This window comes from Temnothorax nylanderi, unplaced genomic scaffold (assembly GCF_030848795.1).
Source record: "Temnothorax nylanderi isolate EJ_2023f unplaced genomic scaffold, tnyl_v1.0 TNYL_tig0013_pilon, whole genome shotgun sequence".
Lineage (NCBI taxonomy): Eukaryota > Metazoa > Arthropoda > Insecta > Hymenoptera > Formicidae > Temnothorax > Temnothorax nylanderi.
Window position 1 is genome coordinate 610,668 of NW_027249075.1, and position 18,112 is coordinate 628,779.

General features: G+C 41.4%; 1 protein-coding gene across 4 annotated transcripts in view; it reads right to left on the reverse strand.

The window, feature by feature from the left end:
* Window positions 1–18,112, reverse strand: part of Bdg (sodium-dependent transporter bedraggled) — a 63,087-nt gene that overhangs the window by 9,228 nt on the left and 35,747 nt on the right. For all 4 annotated transcript variants that reach the window (XM_071697691.1, XM_071697689.1, XM_071697688.1 and 1 more), the window contains one exon: window positions 138–316. In XM_071697691.1, the coding sequence (XP_071553792.1) occupies window positions 138–316 (179 nt within the window). The remainder of the gene's footprint in view (window positions 1–137; window positions 317–18,112) is intronic.

Consider the following 18,112-nt stretch of genomic DNA (forward strand, 5'->3'; position numbering starts at 1 on the left):
CAAAGATTCCCTTTGTCCATCATCTCGCGCACGACTTGCGTCGTGAACTTGAGCGGAACATATTGACAGAGTCCAGACGTCAGACGCGTTTGCGGCATTCTTGCGGCCGGGCGCACGCGTTACGGCCGGGCGCTCACCTCCAAACTGCACGCTGAGAATGGCGAATCTGCTGATGTTGAAGAGTCCCAGAGTGCAGCCGAGGCACGCGAGGGTCGAGCTGAGGGCGTGAGGCCATTTCCCCAGAGGATTCTCGTCCTCGTCGTCATCCTCGCCCCTGTCGTTATGCCTGTCGGTGTCCCTTTGTCTCTCGCATACCCTGGAATCGATACCACGAGAATGCACGATTATTAGGAGTAATTAATGTAAATCCTGCCATTATTAGTATGTAAACCCTAACCAACAAATAAACCTTAATATAATCAATAACACAAATATTTACATCGTTAAACCTCGATAATTAAATCAAATAAACTGTGGATTCTGTATCGATGATATGTATATCCGTTAAATCGAAAACTTTCAGTTCTACGAAATATTCTTAGTTTATTTTAAAAGCGTCTAATTTTTATTTCACAATAGAAGAAATTATATGAAAGCAAATTGATGCGTTAACTGCTGAATACGAGTTAATTCATAGTTGGCGATCTGTAGATGGACGCCAGCTATTCGTCGATTCAATTTTTTAAAGAGAGAAATACAAATTTATAAGTTTTGATGAAAAGAAAAAACACAATTAAGTAGCATATTGAAATTATATGCCTATATAAAAACGGCATCGGGGATAAATATTGTATACAGTCCACCTAATTGTAAGTCAACGTGTTAATAAACTTTAATAATTAATAAAATAAATCTTGAATTTTGTATCGATATCTATAAACCGAATCTATATTATAAACCGAAGACTCTCGGTGATTTCTACGAAGTATTCTCAGTTTATGTAAAAGAAGCGTCTAACTTATTTTCTAACTCTATATCTAAAGGAAGTGTGCGAAAGATTAATGTGCAGATTAATCTCCAATTCACGCAACAAATCTCATTTACGTCGTAAAACTAGCATTAGCGCATTGCGCGACGTCTCGATTTCCGATCCGTAATCGAGATGATGCTGTTGGCTCCCGAGGCCACGTTAGCTCGCGCTAAAACTAGGTCGAGCGCAATTTTATCGCGTGCTGCTGTCTTAATACGGAAAGGATGTTATCGCCGTCTTACCGTAAACCTGTCCGTTTGATCCTACAGAGACGGATGTACCCAGCGAAACGTTCGCATCCTACGCAGAAGACAGCGTTGTTCGCGCTAAAATTAGCGAGGAGCGAGAGAGATCTTTTTGTATACCGGTCTAATCGCTGTAACGAGTAATCGAGGCGGTAGGGACCCTCGTAAATCCAATAAGACGATCGCCGATGATACACGAGGAGAATCAACAGTGAATTATGACCCGCGGGCTCTATCGTGTATACTTAACGTGATTATCCCAACGGGGTTTAAATCACGTACGACGCGGCCGGGACACACCCGGTAGATCGCGCGGTAATGCCGATAATAGATCGACTGTCAGATCGGTACCGTTATCGCGGAGAGATGGAGAGGCAAAATAGGAGAGATGGAGCATATCAAGGATCGTTGCGCGTCAAAGCGGAGATTTCTGCACTCGAGGAGCCTCGCAAAGTTTCGTTGGTGCGTCATCGTGACGTCTCAAAGTACCTCAGACGGACTCGCGTGCGTTATTTATTGAATAAACGTCGAACAAATCTTTTCGCGTGTACACTTGAACGTTTGTTTTTCTGTCTTTTTACAAGAAAGATCATTATAGAAAGAAACGTTCGTAGAATCATATCTAAATGAAAACTGCAACGTTGTGAAATGTCCACGTGTAATCCCTATTTAATATAATTCTATTATTTTTATTTGTAATTATAAAATTCTTCTGGGATTACAATCTGCAGTGTAAAGATTTTCATCAGTTTAAGTATGAAAATATCGAATTGACGCAGCCAAAATGTAGACCTTGAAAAGTGAAAAGTCCATTTTTTAAAATAATGTATGTATATAATGTAGTCAAGGTATTTTGAATTAACACACGCGGTTTCCGGTGGTTTAAACTTTAACCTTCTTGTTCATGAAAGTCATGGTCTTTACTTTGGACAGACTGGCCGAATAGCCTGTTTTGTGTAACGCTTCTCTAGTATGAAATTTGCTGGACCATTGTTGAGCTGCGCGCTCATTAACGCTATTCTCCCGAAACACGATGCGTACGTTAGCTTGGACGAGAATGCAGCAGAATGCCCAAGTTTGAATTTATAATTGTCTGGATGTCTATAGATTTTCCATGTTTCACTTCCGAATAAATTTATTAATAAGATAATGAACGATCATTATAGTTTATATCGATTTTAACTTAGGAGATGATGGGGGAATACGCACGCAATGTCTATACCTCCTGGCTTACAATTTAATCAAGCTATCCCTTCTCGTAAATAATAAAATCCGCTATTTAGACCAATTCAAAAACAGTTACACGAAGAATAAACTTTCCTCATCCTCGCGCTGAACGTTCTGTCTTAATGACGGCGTTCGTTATTCATCGCCGTCTCGTAGTAAATTATTTAACGATACACGAATCGACGTCGTAGTAATTTGTCGTAGCAATTGGCCACGCATTGCCATCAAGCACGAATAATTTTGAAATTTTTTATCGTCGATCGACCGCCCACGTACTGATACTCGAGAAATAAGAGTGGGAATCACGCGTCGCTAACTGCATGGTACGAGTATCGCGAATTCATGCGAATTGCATGCCAGAGGTATGATGCCTGGATTGCCTGGACAATAAAAAACGTACGGCCCGCATTAATAGCTGTATTAACAATTTACGTAACACAGATAATAGAGTACGCTCTTATCGATCAATTATACCGCGAGCTATACTATTAAACTAGGTATAAGCCACATTGTTATCTTGAAGATTCAACATAAATTGCATATTTCCATGTTAAACAGTCGATGAATAATGCATCTTTGAATTATTAAATTGTTTATGTTTTTGCCGATTACTGATTAGATATAAGCCGCTAAGTACAATGTTGGTTTAACATTTTTTCAACTTGAGATCTACGATTCCCTTTAACTGCACAAAATTGATATTTTAACACGGACGTTGTCTTTATTATGGACAGTTAACTCTGATATATCTTTACGAGCGTTATTCGAGCAGTATTCTGGGAAAGCCCTTAAAGATCGCGATCGTCGGCACGGGAGCGTTATCGGCTCGGCATCGTCGACACGATATACGGCACAGAATACTGAGCAGTCCTTTTTTTTTTTTTTTAAATTGACGTCACGGATATTTCGGGGAGCACGAAACGTCGGTCCGAAGGTCGTTAAAAATCGAGGAGGTGACAAAGGGTGGACGGTTTCGGAGGGGAGATCGATACGGCACTCGCCGTGGTCACCGCTAATGACCGCGAACCCTGTACGGCCCCTTAACCGATGCCGCTCGCGATTAGGCGCACGCGAGCCGCCACACTCTTGACACGATAACCACACGGTCTCCTTTCCTCGTTCTCTTCCGCTCGCTCGCTCGTTCGCTCGCTCGCTCGCTCGGTCGTTCGCTCGCTCGCTCGCTCGGTCGCTCCGAGCACACCAACTCGGCTCGGATCTGTGTGTCCGATTTCGCGTGGGTCAGTCCGGTCGATCGAGGCTGGCCACTTCGATAAAAATATCCCGCGAAACAGTTGAACCGGTAAATCGCGGGACGGCCGGTGTCTCGACCCGATTACTCAATAATAAAACGCAAATCGAGTGCCAGTCAAATGCCGAAAACGATCTTATGAAATGCGATTTGTATGCCATTGAAATCACCGATTATTAATTCTCATGAGAATTAATAAAATCTGAATACGCAAAATGGATTTGTTGAAAATTCACCGCAAACAACGGCGAGATCGCAGAGGCATTTTGCTTGTAATGCAATTTACTTTTAATTTTACTTTTGATCTTTGTTTGCTCGCTCTTGCGCCAATCTGGAAAGTGATGAGTCCTCACTTGACAAAACGACTCAAAGATTTCGCGCTACACAGACTTGTTTACTTAGAGGACAGGGATTCCTGTTAGAAAAAATTTATCGATTCGTTCGGCAAAATAGCTGTATTGATCGCTCACTTGCAAGTCTCTGATAAAATCCATAAAATCTGTCAAGGCGAGCGCGTCGTATTAGGAGTCTAGGTGATTTCAATGACATTGTCTAGCAAGGCTGAAACACATTTGCTGAGAACGAATTGATCCTTGATTAATTAGAAACGTTGTTTAGTATTCGCATTCCACGGCGAGACAGTCCGTTTGATTATATTACAAATTTTCATTAAAATACCATTATCCCCTTTCATTATAGATCGAAGAGCTTCCGAGGGAGCTTCAAAGGCCTTCGTGAAGTACAATATATAAAGGTGTTTTGTTAGTTTCTCTATTATTTTATATTTAAAATGCGAAATAAGTATACCTTTCATTTATTTAATTAAACTATCTTATACGCACCTATGTGCATATATAGCCATATACATATATACACACATACACACTCGTCTGATGGATTGTCTAATAATTGTTGTACATAACATTTTTCTTTAAAATAAAATTGCGTTGTATCATATTCAACACACAGTTCTATCTACATACTATCAAGAATAAAGCACATGTTTATAAGAACTCATTTTCTTTTAATAACTACTTAATATACTATTATTTTTGAGAAATATTTCCATTTCTTCTTGAATCATTCTGGATATGTACATATGCTCATATAATTGAGCGCTTTAAATGCTCCTGTTATTTTATGAATCTCAGGCGTGGATTTCAAGGATAGACGCACAGCTACACGATCTCGCGAGGTTCCACGAAGAAAATCGCATCGCGATCGCAGATGATCGCGGAATACAAACACCCGTGTCCCGTATTTATGCTCGCCGATACGCGGCGTATCGATCTGACGCTTATTCAGGAACCGAATCGATAAATGTTTGTATTTACCATGCGACTGAATATTTGCGCGATAAACACGTATGTATTGTCCTTGGTATGAGCGCCTCGAAATTCGATAGGTGCGTGAAGTGTGTGTGTTTCTGCGTCGCGTGTTGTGGCGAAATAAAGAACAGGTGCAAGCACACGCGCATTTTCCCGCATGCGCTTTGTTCAGAAACCGACTAAAAAATCGACGGATTATATCGCGTAAGTGTAAAAAAAATTTTCGATGATCGTGTCTGTTATATAGACAGGGTGGTCAGAAAAATGCTTCATTTTTTAAATATAATACGGGCAGCCGGCGTGATAACGCGATAAGTATATGATGTCGATGTACGCAAGTATTTTTATGAAAATATCAATGTTTTAACATCGAGATTGTATTAAAATCTTATGTAGTGCTGGCTTCGATAACGTTTGTAACATTTACAACCGTTGTAAACTCTACACCGACGATACGTGATCCTAATTGTAATCGGATCATGTGGGAGAACATGAAAATACACTTCATAAAAACGTGAAAGGATGAATCTGAGCATTTCTGTTCAGTCGTTTCTACTAGAAGTACGGATTCCGTAAACTGTGATTTTTCTGAGTTACATATCAATATCTATATAGTATCCAATATAAGCAAAGAATTTGTTTAATGTTGAAGAGAGAGAGAGAGAGAGAGAGAGAGAGAGAGAGAGAGAGAGAGGGGGGGGGGGGACACAAAAGATCAGGACAGCAAGATCGATTATGAGAAGAAGTATTAATAAACCTGTTCTATGCTTGGTATTTTTTGCGTTGATATTTCTCTGAAGAGTCATATGTCATTATATAGACATATCGTTTTTACGCATACATAAACACACATAAAATAAATAATGATCAGTTTAGAAGAAAAAGCTATTTATAGTCTGACAATGAGCTGGATCTTGGTAGCTTAATATTTATGTGTATTTTATCCACATATTTCCAACTATATATATATATATATACACACACATAGTAAACTGCACGCCGATTCTTTGTCTGACTTAAATCACAGTTTTTGTTGGAACGTTAAAATCCCCTACCCCCTCCTCCTAAACTAAATCGATATCGATTAAACTTTGATGCTAATATATAATAAGCATAAATTACTGTAAAGAATTTTTTCAAAAAATATTATTAATATATAACTCTTACAGCCTCTGCAACGTTATTTTTTTCATTGTATAGGATCGAACATTTTTATATAAATATTAACATATAGTCATGACATGAGATCAGAGATAAAATCAATATTATCCTAATAACCCGAGAAAGAAAATAAATAACATATTGTGTCGATCACAAGTGTTTTGCTAAATCCCACATAATTCTCTGATTAATCTGCGAAGATCTACTCGATAATCTGAAGAGAACACGAATATGATTCGCGCCATATAGTCTTGAAAACATATCTGTCATCAAAATAACGACGTCTTTAGGCAGATATGCATATAAATCCTCGTGATATTGCATAAGCGCGCGCAAATAAACGTTTCTCCACCCGCGCATAAATCGCGCATAAATTACGTAACTTGCATAATCTCACGATTTTGTGAAATAAGCTGTGAGAGAAATTGTCGGAAATGGCGCTTATAACGATCGACAATTAAACAATTCCCCGCTTTAATCGTTCATTTAACTTCTCTCTACTTTCTTTTCGGTTTTTTTCTTATTTATACATAGATTCTCATTTATTTATAGATATATGTTTAAAGAGACTGTTTAATGTTCTATAAATGTATCTGAACAAAATAATTTGACAATTTTTCAAGTATGCGCATGGACTCTATTAGATATGCATGAAATTTTCGTAAAGAACGTTCCCGAATTCTCTAAAGGCGTTTACTCTTACATACATCCTTGCGTTACCCTTGCGCAAGACCGTAACGATGTTATAGGGTTTAAGTCCGTGAATCGTGACGAGCGCGCAACTGCATCCAAGTCGCAAGTCGCACGTTAAACAGATTGTAAACAGCAATTTAGACAATTAAAAACATTAAGGCAAATTAGACTTTTACGTTAAACGTATCGCCTCTCTAAACTGACTAACAGTACGAGGCATTCTCCGAGGCGCTGAATCCGGCAGCCTTGATCCGCATTCGATGCCAGATATCTCGAGCCGCCTCTGATTCGATTTAACACAGTACATTTAAGTCGCCGGCGATACAGATGGTCTCGAGCAGAATAAGTGAGTTTATTTTATTAGCCAACTCTCCGCGGCCGTGTGAGAAAAAAACCGCGTCTTGCTAAAGACGCGATTTCGACTTCGAGTTTCTGCCGCAATTCGTTATAGGTAAGATCTGCGAGAGACGTCGTCGCGTGTGGAGTTTTGCGACACCGAGACACCAGCTGTCATGAGAAAGTTAACGTCGTCGTCGTCGTCGTCTCCGCGAGAGGTGTCGCGTCTTCTTATTATGATAAAAAAGCGTTAATTTTCCGCAATGCAGCGTTTGCGACACACCGCGGCGTACCTACGACCGTTTTTCTCTCCTCGATCTGTCCGCGTCGGAAAATTTAACTTCGACTCGAAGCTTTCCACGTCCACGGATAAAATTTGCGAAAGTCGAGTAGGAGCGAACGAGCGGAAAGTGAGAGACACATTGCGTGAGATAAGAGGCGAAATATATCGCGTGCTCGAGGAACCCAATTACTCCATACTGATCGAAGGAAACGTACGCTATATTATCCACGAATTGCTCCCTCGTCCCCTGGCCACTTCGTCCATTGCTATGTTACGAAAAAACAGCCGACATTTTACCATCTACCCGCAGGTAGCATATCCCATTTACTTGACGCACATTACGTTTTTTATCTAACGTTGCCTACCTCCGCGAAATTACATGGCGTCGACGTCACCATGCAATTTTTTCCAAGAAGAGAGACTGCAAGGTCGAGATACATTCATTCTACGAGATGCCGATGACCATTCGGTTTTTCTGTACCTGGGTACACAGCATCGCGCATATCGGCGAGACGTTCGAAAAGTCGGGTTTTTTCCGTCCCATTATGGTCACTAATTGTAAAATCTGAGACGCGTCGCATTTTCTCTTCATGTTAAATTTTTAGGTTGACGTCAGACGACGCCGAATATGCCAGACGACGATTATTCACCGAATATACCGCGAACGCGAGTGAATATATGTATTATCTGGGCGGGCAACCTTGACATAAAATTCCGATCAACAACTTGCGAAAAATTCCAGAAGATTTAGCAAGATACTGGATGAGAAATGATTCATGTCGCCACGATATATCAATCGAGCACAAACACATTCAGCACTGTACTAATTTTACATCAATTTAAAGTGTATCACACTGTTAAATTCGTAGTATCTAATTATATTTAATTTGAGCCATTTTTAACCATTCCTATAAGTCGCCACTTACTCTTACTCAATATGTCGTATCTGCTGAAGTTAAAATAATACTTTTGTGTCGCTTAATCCTCGTAAAAAATCTAATTACCAATTAAACTCAGTTTTCTGTAAACGCACTTGACAAATGTTCGTCGAGCGAACATCGTTCGTAGGGTGCTGCATCCCCGCGAATAAGCATCGTCGACGCGGAAACGTCGTCGAGTCCTCTCGCGTGTAAAACACGCCGGGCAATTCGACGGGGCATCGCGCGCGACCGGCGACTAACGTTACGACGACTACGGCTCGACACGGTTCGTTAAGCCGATGTCGCGGAGCTGGGAAACATTACGCCGGGATGCAACGAGACTGTTTGTTGCACGCCGTAAGAGCGGCGTTACACGCCGCGCGAGAGGAAGCGGGAATCATCCCGCGTGTAATCGGACGGCCGTAAAATCGTAAGAAAGATACCACGGCGAATGGAATCGTAATCGCCGTCCCTCCTCAGCTCCTCTCGGACGTGAGTTTGTTCCTCCGATCTGGTCCCCCGAGCAAACAACTCTCGCGACGGTAAATTTCCCTCCGTGTCCTCTCACATCCTACTATTATCACGCAATCACTCATTCTGACGAATGTTAGCGCAACACTAATTTATTTAGCGCCGAATCGTCAACGATGTTGCTAAATAAATCGACGCTACGTCGCGTGAAAGACGTTAAAAGAGTTTAATGTAATTTCGACATCTAACAAGACGACTGGTAAGACACATTAGCATGGAACATGTCGCGAACTGGTCCTCCTCGGGCAGCTCGCATACTTATTTATTACTCATCGAGTCGTGTTATAGAAACATCCCGGATGCTTATTGTACGCGTTCGTTCACGAATTGATAGTTGACCGGCGATAAACAGTCGGAATTAATTGAAAACGCGACGGTACGTGTCGCGCGCACGAAGTGCATGCGTTTCGCGATCGAAGCCGCGAGCTTTACAATTAATTATTCAAGCGAGGCACGATTCAAACCGGCAAACCAATTTCCACGGATCGGAATCGGGGTAACGGAACGCGGAACGAATCGCGTTATATTTTTGTGAATATATTGTGCTTCGCTTTCGCGAATCTTTCGATACCTGACGCGATGCCGACGCTGGCTGCAGTAGAAGTACTGATGGCAGATCGTTGGATCGCGGCTCATCCTCATCGCATATGTCACGTTGCGACGTCAACGATCGTCGTCCTCTGCAGTCATTCGGCAAAATCGAATCCTCCTCCTGCGTGATTTCGCTTTTCCCGATCTTATCTTTTCCTCTCCACGACGTGCAGAATAAGGAGATGTAACTTTCTTGTTCGAACCGAGTTCGTCCTTCTCCTTTCCTCCACTCGCCGATTCAATCGTTATGTGAAATAGCCCTGATTTGCAAGATACCGCAATTAAGCGACCGCTCGATTAATTTCAAATAACAAGTTCCGCCTTGGAATAAAAGATCATTAATTAATCTCGCTGCTCCTTCCCGGATTGTTTACCGCGGGGAATTGGCCTTCTTTCCTCACACTTGGCCGAGGTGGATGCGATTATCGCAAACTCTTCTCGACGTGTTCTCGAATACGAATTCCAGATGATAGATTCGTCCTTGGATAACAGTCGGTTAATTATAATCCTCGTCCCTTTTCGAATGTTTCGATCCAAGAGGTCACTGAACAAAGGCTTCTCTCTTTCTCTCCTCTCTCCCGCGGCGTATCCTCCTCGTCTCGCGCGTCGTTTTCCTGTCGTTATGAAGGGAATTGCAGCGTTCGAGGAAAAAACCTCGCGAAATATACACTCTACGGCCGCTCAAGGTTCCACGACGGCTGCTTTAACGAGCCACGAAACAATCGAATTTCGAAACGGTCCGTTTCCGCGGCCGCCGGCTTCTCTTCTTCGCCGTTGCCCTCTTACCCGGCAGCGTGTCCGGAGCGTGAAGTCACGCGCGGCTCTTTATTTCGCTCACGCACCGACCGCCTCGCGTCTCTTTTCCCGCGTGGCACACAATCGTGTCGTCCACCCGCGCAACCCGGGACACCCGTTATTTTTCACGTCGCGCGTTCGCCGCGACGAACAATGCGCCGAGGATTACTTAACCCCCGGTTTAGCGATTTGTTGTCCCTCGCGAGAGGCTACGGTTAGACTGTAATCGCAGGTGATTATCGCGCGAGCTCGCATGTCTCGAGACACACGCGGAGATTTGTCCTTCTTAAACGAGTAGCCGAAGATAATTTTTGCCGTTTCTCTCTGATTTCGTTTATCTAATGGTATCTTAAATAAGGAGGATCTCAAACTCGATTTTCACCAGACATCCTGTCCATCCATCCCAACAATTCGGCAAGTAATTTCGGCATCGACGACGAATATAATTTCATTATTCCGAGGTGAAATCAGGATAAAATAATAGTAATCTTCAATTTAATGTGACGTTGAGTAAAGTCAATGCTGACCTCGCGTTGCTCCGGAGACTAATATCCAGTCAACATTCTTGCCGAAATTCCGAGTTGTGCAAAAGAGGATATTTGTCACCTTGAAGATTTGCCAATCTACCACATGAAACTTGGCAGATACCTTGCCTCTTCGATCCGTCAGTTTCTTCTCTTCGTCCGTCTTTTTTTTTTACCTTTCCGTCCCACGCGATGAGCTGTATCGGGCCTGTCCTTCCTTACTTATAGTCGCTCGGAAAAGTTTCGATATACCTTCGATCTTCCGGCTTCGCCGCTCGCGGTCACTTGGCGAGTTTACTCGTGGCGCAAACTTTGCCGTCTAATCGATACGCGGACGTACTATACACACCGCAATGCGGTCACGTCGGACACGACACACGTCGAATCACACAATCATCCACGACGCGGAGAACAGGAGTCTCGGAGCGTCGAGGACTCTCGCCTCGGCGAGGGAAAACCGATCTGCATATATTCGGCGGATATCTCTCGCCGGAGAATGGAGAAACATGACGAATCGAGTCGTCATCACCGATAACGGAGTTTACGTCGTACGCTCCAAGTTGTAATCTACGGACGTCAGCAAAGATACCTGAGAAGAGTCCGAGAAACAGAGAGAGAGAGCTGTGCTTTGTGTTTCAGAAAAATAATAAGATTCCGATTGACGCGGACGAGTCATCCGCATCAATATCATTTGGTGGATGACTAAACGACCTGTTGTGGTACACTCTTCAGCAAACTGACTTTTAAAGATCTTGTTTTGCACTAGCGGATCAAAATTTTTTGTTTTTATCTGTTTAGTTTTAACGTTTTTTCGGGTCGTTTCTCGAAAAGATGACTAGTCCGAACAGTCCACTTAGGCGTCTATGTAGCACGTTTGCATTATTTCGCTGTAAACAACGAAAGCTAATCTTAATTACCCTTCGTGCGTAATTTCCGGGTCGTACTTGTCCTCCGATTGATGTTTCCGCGTTGGTTACGAACGGACAATGTTGCGATCATCCGTAATTCATTGTCATTCGATTCGCCGTCGCGACTCGTCGAAGCGCAGTCGCGCAGGTGGGAAACCTACGTGCATGTTACTTTCCAAATCGTGGCTCGTGTTCCCGGTTTTCAGTCCGCGCTCTTCCAGTCCGGTCCCTCCACAGTTACTGGCAAGACACGACAAGCCGGACGATTAACTCACATCATCGCGAACGGCGAGAACACGATGAATTTTAACCGCAAGATTGCAAGAATCATATTAAACGAGTGTTTACAGATTTTTCACTGTCACACCTTCCTCCAGGAAAGGATAAGAGCAAGACCGATCGCTAGGCCTACCCCGAACCTTCCCTCTGCCCGAGGAAAAGGGGCTCTTGGCGTCCCGATGAGGTTCGAGCCTTCTCGATGACTCCACGAGATGATTCGGAAGCGATTTCCACCGCCCGGGTCGCGTCCAGGAAGGTCCGCCGTCTCGTGCCGGCTCGTGGCGAACGACGAACCGTCAACTGACGACGTGCCGCTACGTGCGCGTGGTACCGCTTCACTGCGCGCACCGGAATGCGATGGGTCTTCGCCCGCCGCGGCTGGCCACGTTACGTGCGGCGAGCGAGGGAGCCTTGAAGATGGTCGTCGTGTCGTGTTCGTGCCCGGCGGAGCAGCGTGCAACTGCCGCGGACCCGACGCGAACGGGCCGGCTGAACTCTCGCGCCGAATAACACTGTATCCCGGACGGGTGTTTCGCGTGGCACACACATGCATACACGCGTCGCGAATCGGGCGCGCGAGAGCGGGAGCGATTGACCGGCACACGGAGACAGGTATTAATGATGCGGTGTAATTGCGGGCGCCTAATCGTCTTGAGTCTCTTGAGCGAAAAGGTATCAGAAGGTTAATGACTCGGAAGATCGGTAATAATTACCTGAGATCGAAGTTCTAGCTTCTATAATCGAGTCTACTCGCGTCTACCGTATCTTGTATCTTGAAGATTAGTTCTAAAAGACAAGTAACGATAATATCGGTACCTGGCATCGTAACGAGTACGCAAATGAATTCTAAGGTCACACGTAACGTCTTTCACCACCAAATGGCGCACGCGAATGTTAATTCACAGTCAAATGGAATTACATTACTTTCCTATTCAAAAAGTATGCCACAATCAAGTCGTATTCTGTCCTTTTTTCTTGATTTTTTACGAGAAATCGTTCCCTGATGGCCGGCTGCACCGCGTTTCATTTGACACCCCGTGATAAATATGCGCCTGACGTGTGCGTTAAATAAATCGTTCTCTCTTGTGGTATAAACACACTTTTGACACGTGCGAGAGATTTATAAACGATGTGCTACAAACGTACAAAAACAATATGCTAAAAACAATGATATTCTAGACTAATGCACATGGATTTCAACCGATCGAAGGAATTTGCGCAGGTTTTTTTTTTTTTTTTTTTTCAATACAATTTATTAGCACGTGGGTATGAATTATTCATAGATCGTCCGGGGCGCGGCGGGCGGATACTCTTCTATTTCGAACAATTTCTCTCGCTATATCTTTCATAGAACGTCTCGAGGACAGCATAAAACATTCAACAAAGAATATATATATATTCTTTGTTGCCCCGAACACACACACACACACCCACCACATATATGTATACGTTCCAGAACTGGAACAAGCGTGTTAAATGCACGCGCATCTGACAAATATTCAAAGTTATTCTTCTGGAAAACGAAGCCCTGTATAAAAAAGTTTTATTCTACGTTTTCGACTTATTTTTTCATGTAGAATCATCCCTTTCCCGCTTGTACCGTCAGTTCATTTTCTATATGGAGGGATAAAAATATTTTCTCGTGTGCATAGATGCAATCTGTACAATATATAAATTCCATCTGTGCACACGAGAAAATATTTTTAAAAATTTGACTTACACCACTGTGGGTTTTTACTCCTCCATATATATTCAATGACTATACAAAGTACCATTTTCTATTTCTATAAAAAGTTGTTTATTCATGTGAAAAGCAGACATTCAAAGTTACTCCAAGTTATCAAACTATGTAGATACTCCTATACTTATCCTACAATTTTGATAAATGGATGTCTTCCTCTATCTTTAACCATTTTCAAGAAAAAAAAATATGGTAAACTTTTTTATCAGACTCACCCAGTATATATTCGTGCCGCGGTATTATTTCGATGCAATATATGCGTCGGCCAGGCATTGTTTGACGATTGCCGGATGCACAGCATGTAGTGCAGGCGGATAAGATACATAAAGAAAGAGAGAAACGAACGAGGGAGGTACATGAATACGGAAGAGCGTGAAACCGGAGCGAGAGAGCCGGACGTGGCGGGTCGACGAGAAAGGAAGATGCGCGACCACGATTTATTCAGAAACGTGACCGAGGAGAAATTTTGAGGGTTGACGCGTCCCCGCGTTCGAAAGTTCCCTCGAGAGTCACATTCCGCCACGCCGGCCAGTCATCGAGACATACGTTCGCCATCTTCTCGAAACCTCGTCTTTGAAGAAACGAACGCGCTCTGATCAATTTTAATATTCGAGCATCCCTCAACGGAAAAAAAAATCGATCGGTGATATATTAGGTCAGCTAGACATTGCATCCCGATGCCTTCAAACTGCAATAAATAGCAATGTACGCTGTATCCAAGTTGCTTCGGTTTTCTTGCGAGAGAATTAGGATCTCTGGGAGATCTCGGATAATTAAAATTCACAACGCGTTTGCATCGCGTATCACAATGAAAGGCTGACCGTTTATTTCGCAGCGGAGCAATTCTTCCTCTCTCGCGGAGATAAATTCGTCGCTGATCGCCGTGACGTAAGGGAGAAACGTCGGCGCGTTGAGTAAACATTTCGACAGGACCGATCGCGAATCGAAATTCGGCTGCGTGTGAAGGATACGGGTTCAGCGTGATGAAGGGTGGGCGCGCGAGAATCGTGATTCTCGAGAAACACCGTCTCGAGCGTCGGAGACTTGTCGAGATTTATGTAAATACTTAAAGGCGAACGCCTCTCGATCTGTCCCGTCTCGCGACTCCGCCGTTTGTTCTCTTTCTCACAGTGTCGGTTGCGACACGTCGGCGCAGCTGCGGCTGCAGCCACGGTATCAGGATAGCAACCAAGCCGAGAGGCGACCGTGCAAGATGCACCGCGATGCAAGTGCATGAAACGACAGTTCCTCACTTTCGGCAGTGTGTATAAACGGTGTTATACAAAAATATTTCAAAAGGGAGCAAAAAGTAAAAAGCACATATCTGTACCTTAGAGGTAAAGAATCGTATCTCCAGTTTTTGTAAAAAATTAGAGTTAATACTTTTGCAATGTACCAGGAGTTTAAATTGTATAATGATCTATAAAAGATATAAAAGATCTTATCTATTATCGCTAGTTCCTAAGATACAATATTTAGAAAAAGTCGTATTGAAAATGTTCATAGTCTAAATTTTGGTCGGGTGCAGCGTGTTATTGGTAGTTGTACACTATTAAACATGTCAGTTAAACTACTTTATTAAAAACTCAATAAATCAAGTTGCTACTTTTATTTTATATCTAAAAAATACATCATTTCCCTATTTAAAACTCTTCCTATATTTAAACCTTGCCCTTTCTAAATTTATAATAATGAAGATATAATTCTTTACCTCTAACAATAAGACTCTAAGTTACAGAATTATATAAAACCATTACGTGATGTTAACAGATACGTATTGAGACAATAACTACAACAAGCAACTGATTGCGGACTCGATCGCATAATTGTCGTCAGTAACGTGAGAAATTCTAAACTTTTCAAATCTTTCTTTTCAGGGGAAGATAATCGCGCGACGATTACTTATAATAAAACGATCGATACTGGTTGCGGTCGCGCGCGTTTTCAAGGTTCCAACGTGCCGAAAAATGCACGGTAAATCGGTAGTGACCGTTGCATAAGTGATTATCAATTTTTCCGTCGGGTGCAGCGTGCCGTGTAACCGGTTAGACGAGTGTAGCTGCAGCGCACCGGGCCGCCAGCATTATCGGGCACACGTCGTCCTCGTCGTCGTCAATGTTACGCACCGTGAATGGCAAGTGCTGGAAAATGCACGCGAATCGCAAGTGCTGGATCCGGTAACGACAGCGGTCGCCGGGACAACACAAGTTCCGTGAAGTTGGCACCCGACTTTAACAAAATGAATATTTAAAAAAAGGAAATTGTAGCATTTTCTTTGTAGTTGTTTGTAGTAACAATAATTTCGTTTGTAGTTTTATCGATTTTGCAAAAACAAAGATTTTTAAAAATCACTCTTGCCTAAAATTGAGATATTTGAAATTCGCTCGCGCCATGTGTTTTAGAATCGTTTGTAGTTGTTTGTAGTAACAATAATTTCGTTTGTAGTTGAATAATATAAAAGTTACAACGTATTTGCAATATACAAATAACGTATCTTTCTCAATTTTAAAGATATCTCGAATCCGCTTGCGCTATGTGTTTTAGAATCCTTTGTAGTTGTTTGTAGTAACAATAATATCGTTTGTAGTTTTATCCATAAAAAAAAAACAAATATTTAAAAAAATTACTCTTACCCTAAATTGAGATATCTCACATCAAAATATTTTTCGTGTACTTCTTAATGTATCCGAACGTTTTCCGAAGAGTTCTGTTCATAAACATTTGTCTATTTTTCAAATAATTATCGGAAATCGGCTAGCGTGTCTCACTCATGTAGTCGTAATTGCGGCAATAAAAATTATTTAAAAATTAAATAATTCTAATCAGCAGAACTATTTGGAAAACGTTAGGACACATTCAGAACTACACGAGAAATATTTTAGAACACCCAGAATTTCAGAAATCGGCCAGCGTCTCATTTGTTCTTCGAAAAACGTTTGTTCGGATACATTCAGAACTATACGAGAATTATTTTAGAACTCAGAATGTAGAATATAGAGTCTAGTGCTCTGATTTTATTCCGTTTTTCGAATAAACGTTTAAACGCGAAACGTTTATCCATTTACATTTTCTTCCAGAAGAACGTTTACTTGTAAAAAACGTCTACACGTTTAAACGTTTAGTAAACGTTTACTAAACGTTTAACCGTTTATCTTAACATTTAAATGTATATTAGAGTCTGGTAAACGTTTAAACGTTTATCAGAGAGAGGCCCTAGATTTAAAACATGTGTATTCGGAAAAACGTTTCTAATAAACGGATATGTTAATTAAACGTTTAATAGCGAGCTCAAATATAGACCAGCGTCCCCGTAAAGATTTTTTTAGGGGATAAAAATTATTTGTTTCTTTGTATTTCGTTTGTAGTTGAATAATTTAAAAGTTGCAATGTATTTGTAATAAACAAATTACGTATCTTTGTCAATTTTAAAGATATCTCGAATCCGCTTGCGCCATGTGTTTTAGAATCGTTTGTAGTTGTTTGTAGTAACAACAAATTCGTTTGTAGTGGAATAATTTAAAAGTTACAATGTATTTGTAATAAACAAATAACGTATCTCTGTCAATTTTAAAGATATCTTGAATCCGCTTGCGCCATGTTTTTTAGAATCTTTTGTAGTTGTTTGTAGTAACAATAATTTCGTTTGCAGTTTTATCCATTTTGCAAAAACAAAAATTTTTAAAAATCACTCTTCCCCAAAATTTAGATATTTGAAATTCGTTCGCGCCATGTGTTTTACAATCGTTTGTAGTTGTTTGTAGTAACAATAATTTCGTTTGTAGTTTTATCCATTTCGAAATAACGAAAAATTTTAAAAATCACTTACTCAAAATTGAGATATTTGATATTCGCTCGCGCCATGTGTTTTAGAATCGTTTGTAGTTGTTTGTAGTAACAACAATATCGTTTGTAGTTGAATAATTTAAAAGTTGCAATGTATTTGTAATAAACAAATTACGTATCTTTGTCAATTTTAAAGATATCTCGAATCCGCTTGCGCCATGTGTTTTAGAATTGTTTGTAGTTGTTTGTAGTAACAACAATTTCGTTTGTAGTGGAATAATTTAAAAGTTACAATGTATTTGTAATAAACAAATAACGTATCTCTGTCAATTTTAAAGATATCTCGAATCCGCTTGCGCCATGTTTTTTAGAATCGTTTGTAGTTGTTTGTAGTAACAATAATTTCGTTTGTAGTTTTATCCATTTTGCAAAAACAAAAATTTTTAAAAATCACTCTTCCCCAAAATTTAGATATTTGAAATTCGTTCGCGCCATGTGTTTTACAATCGTTTGTAGTTGTTTGTAGTAACAATAATTTCGTTTGTAGT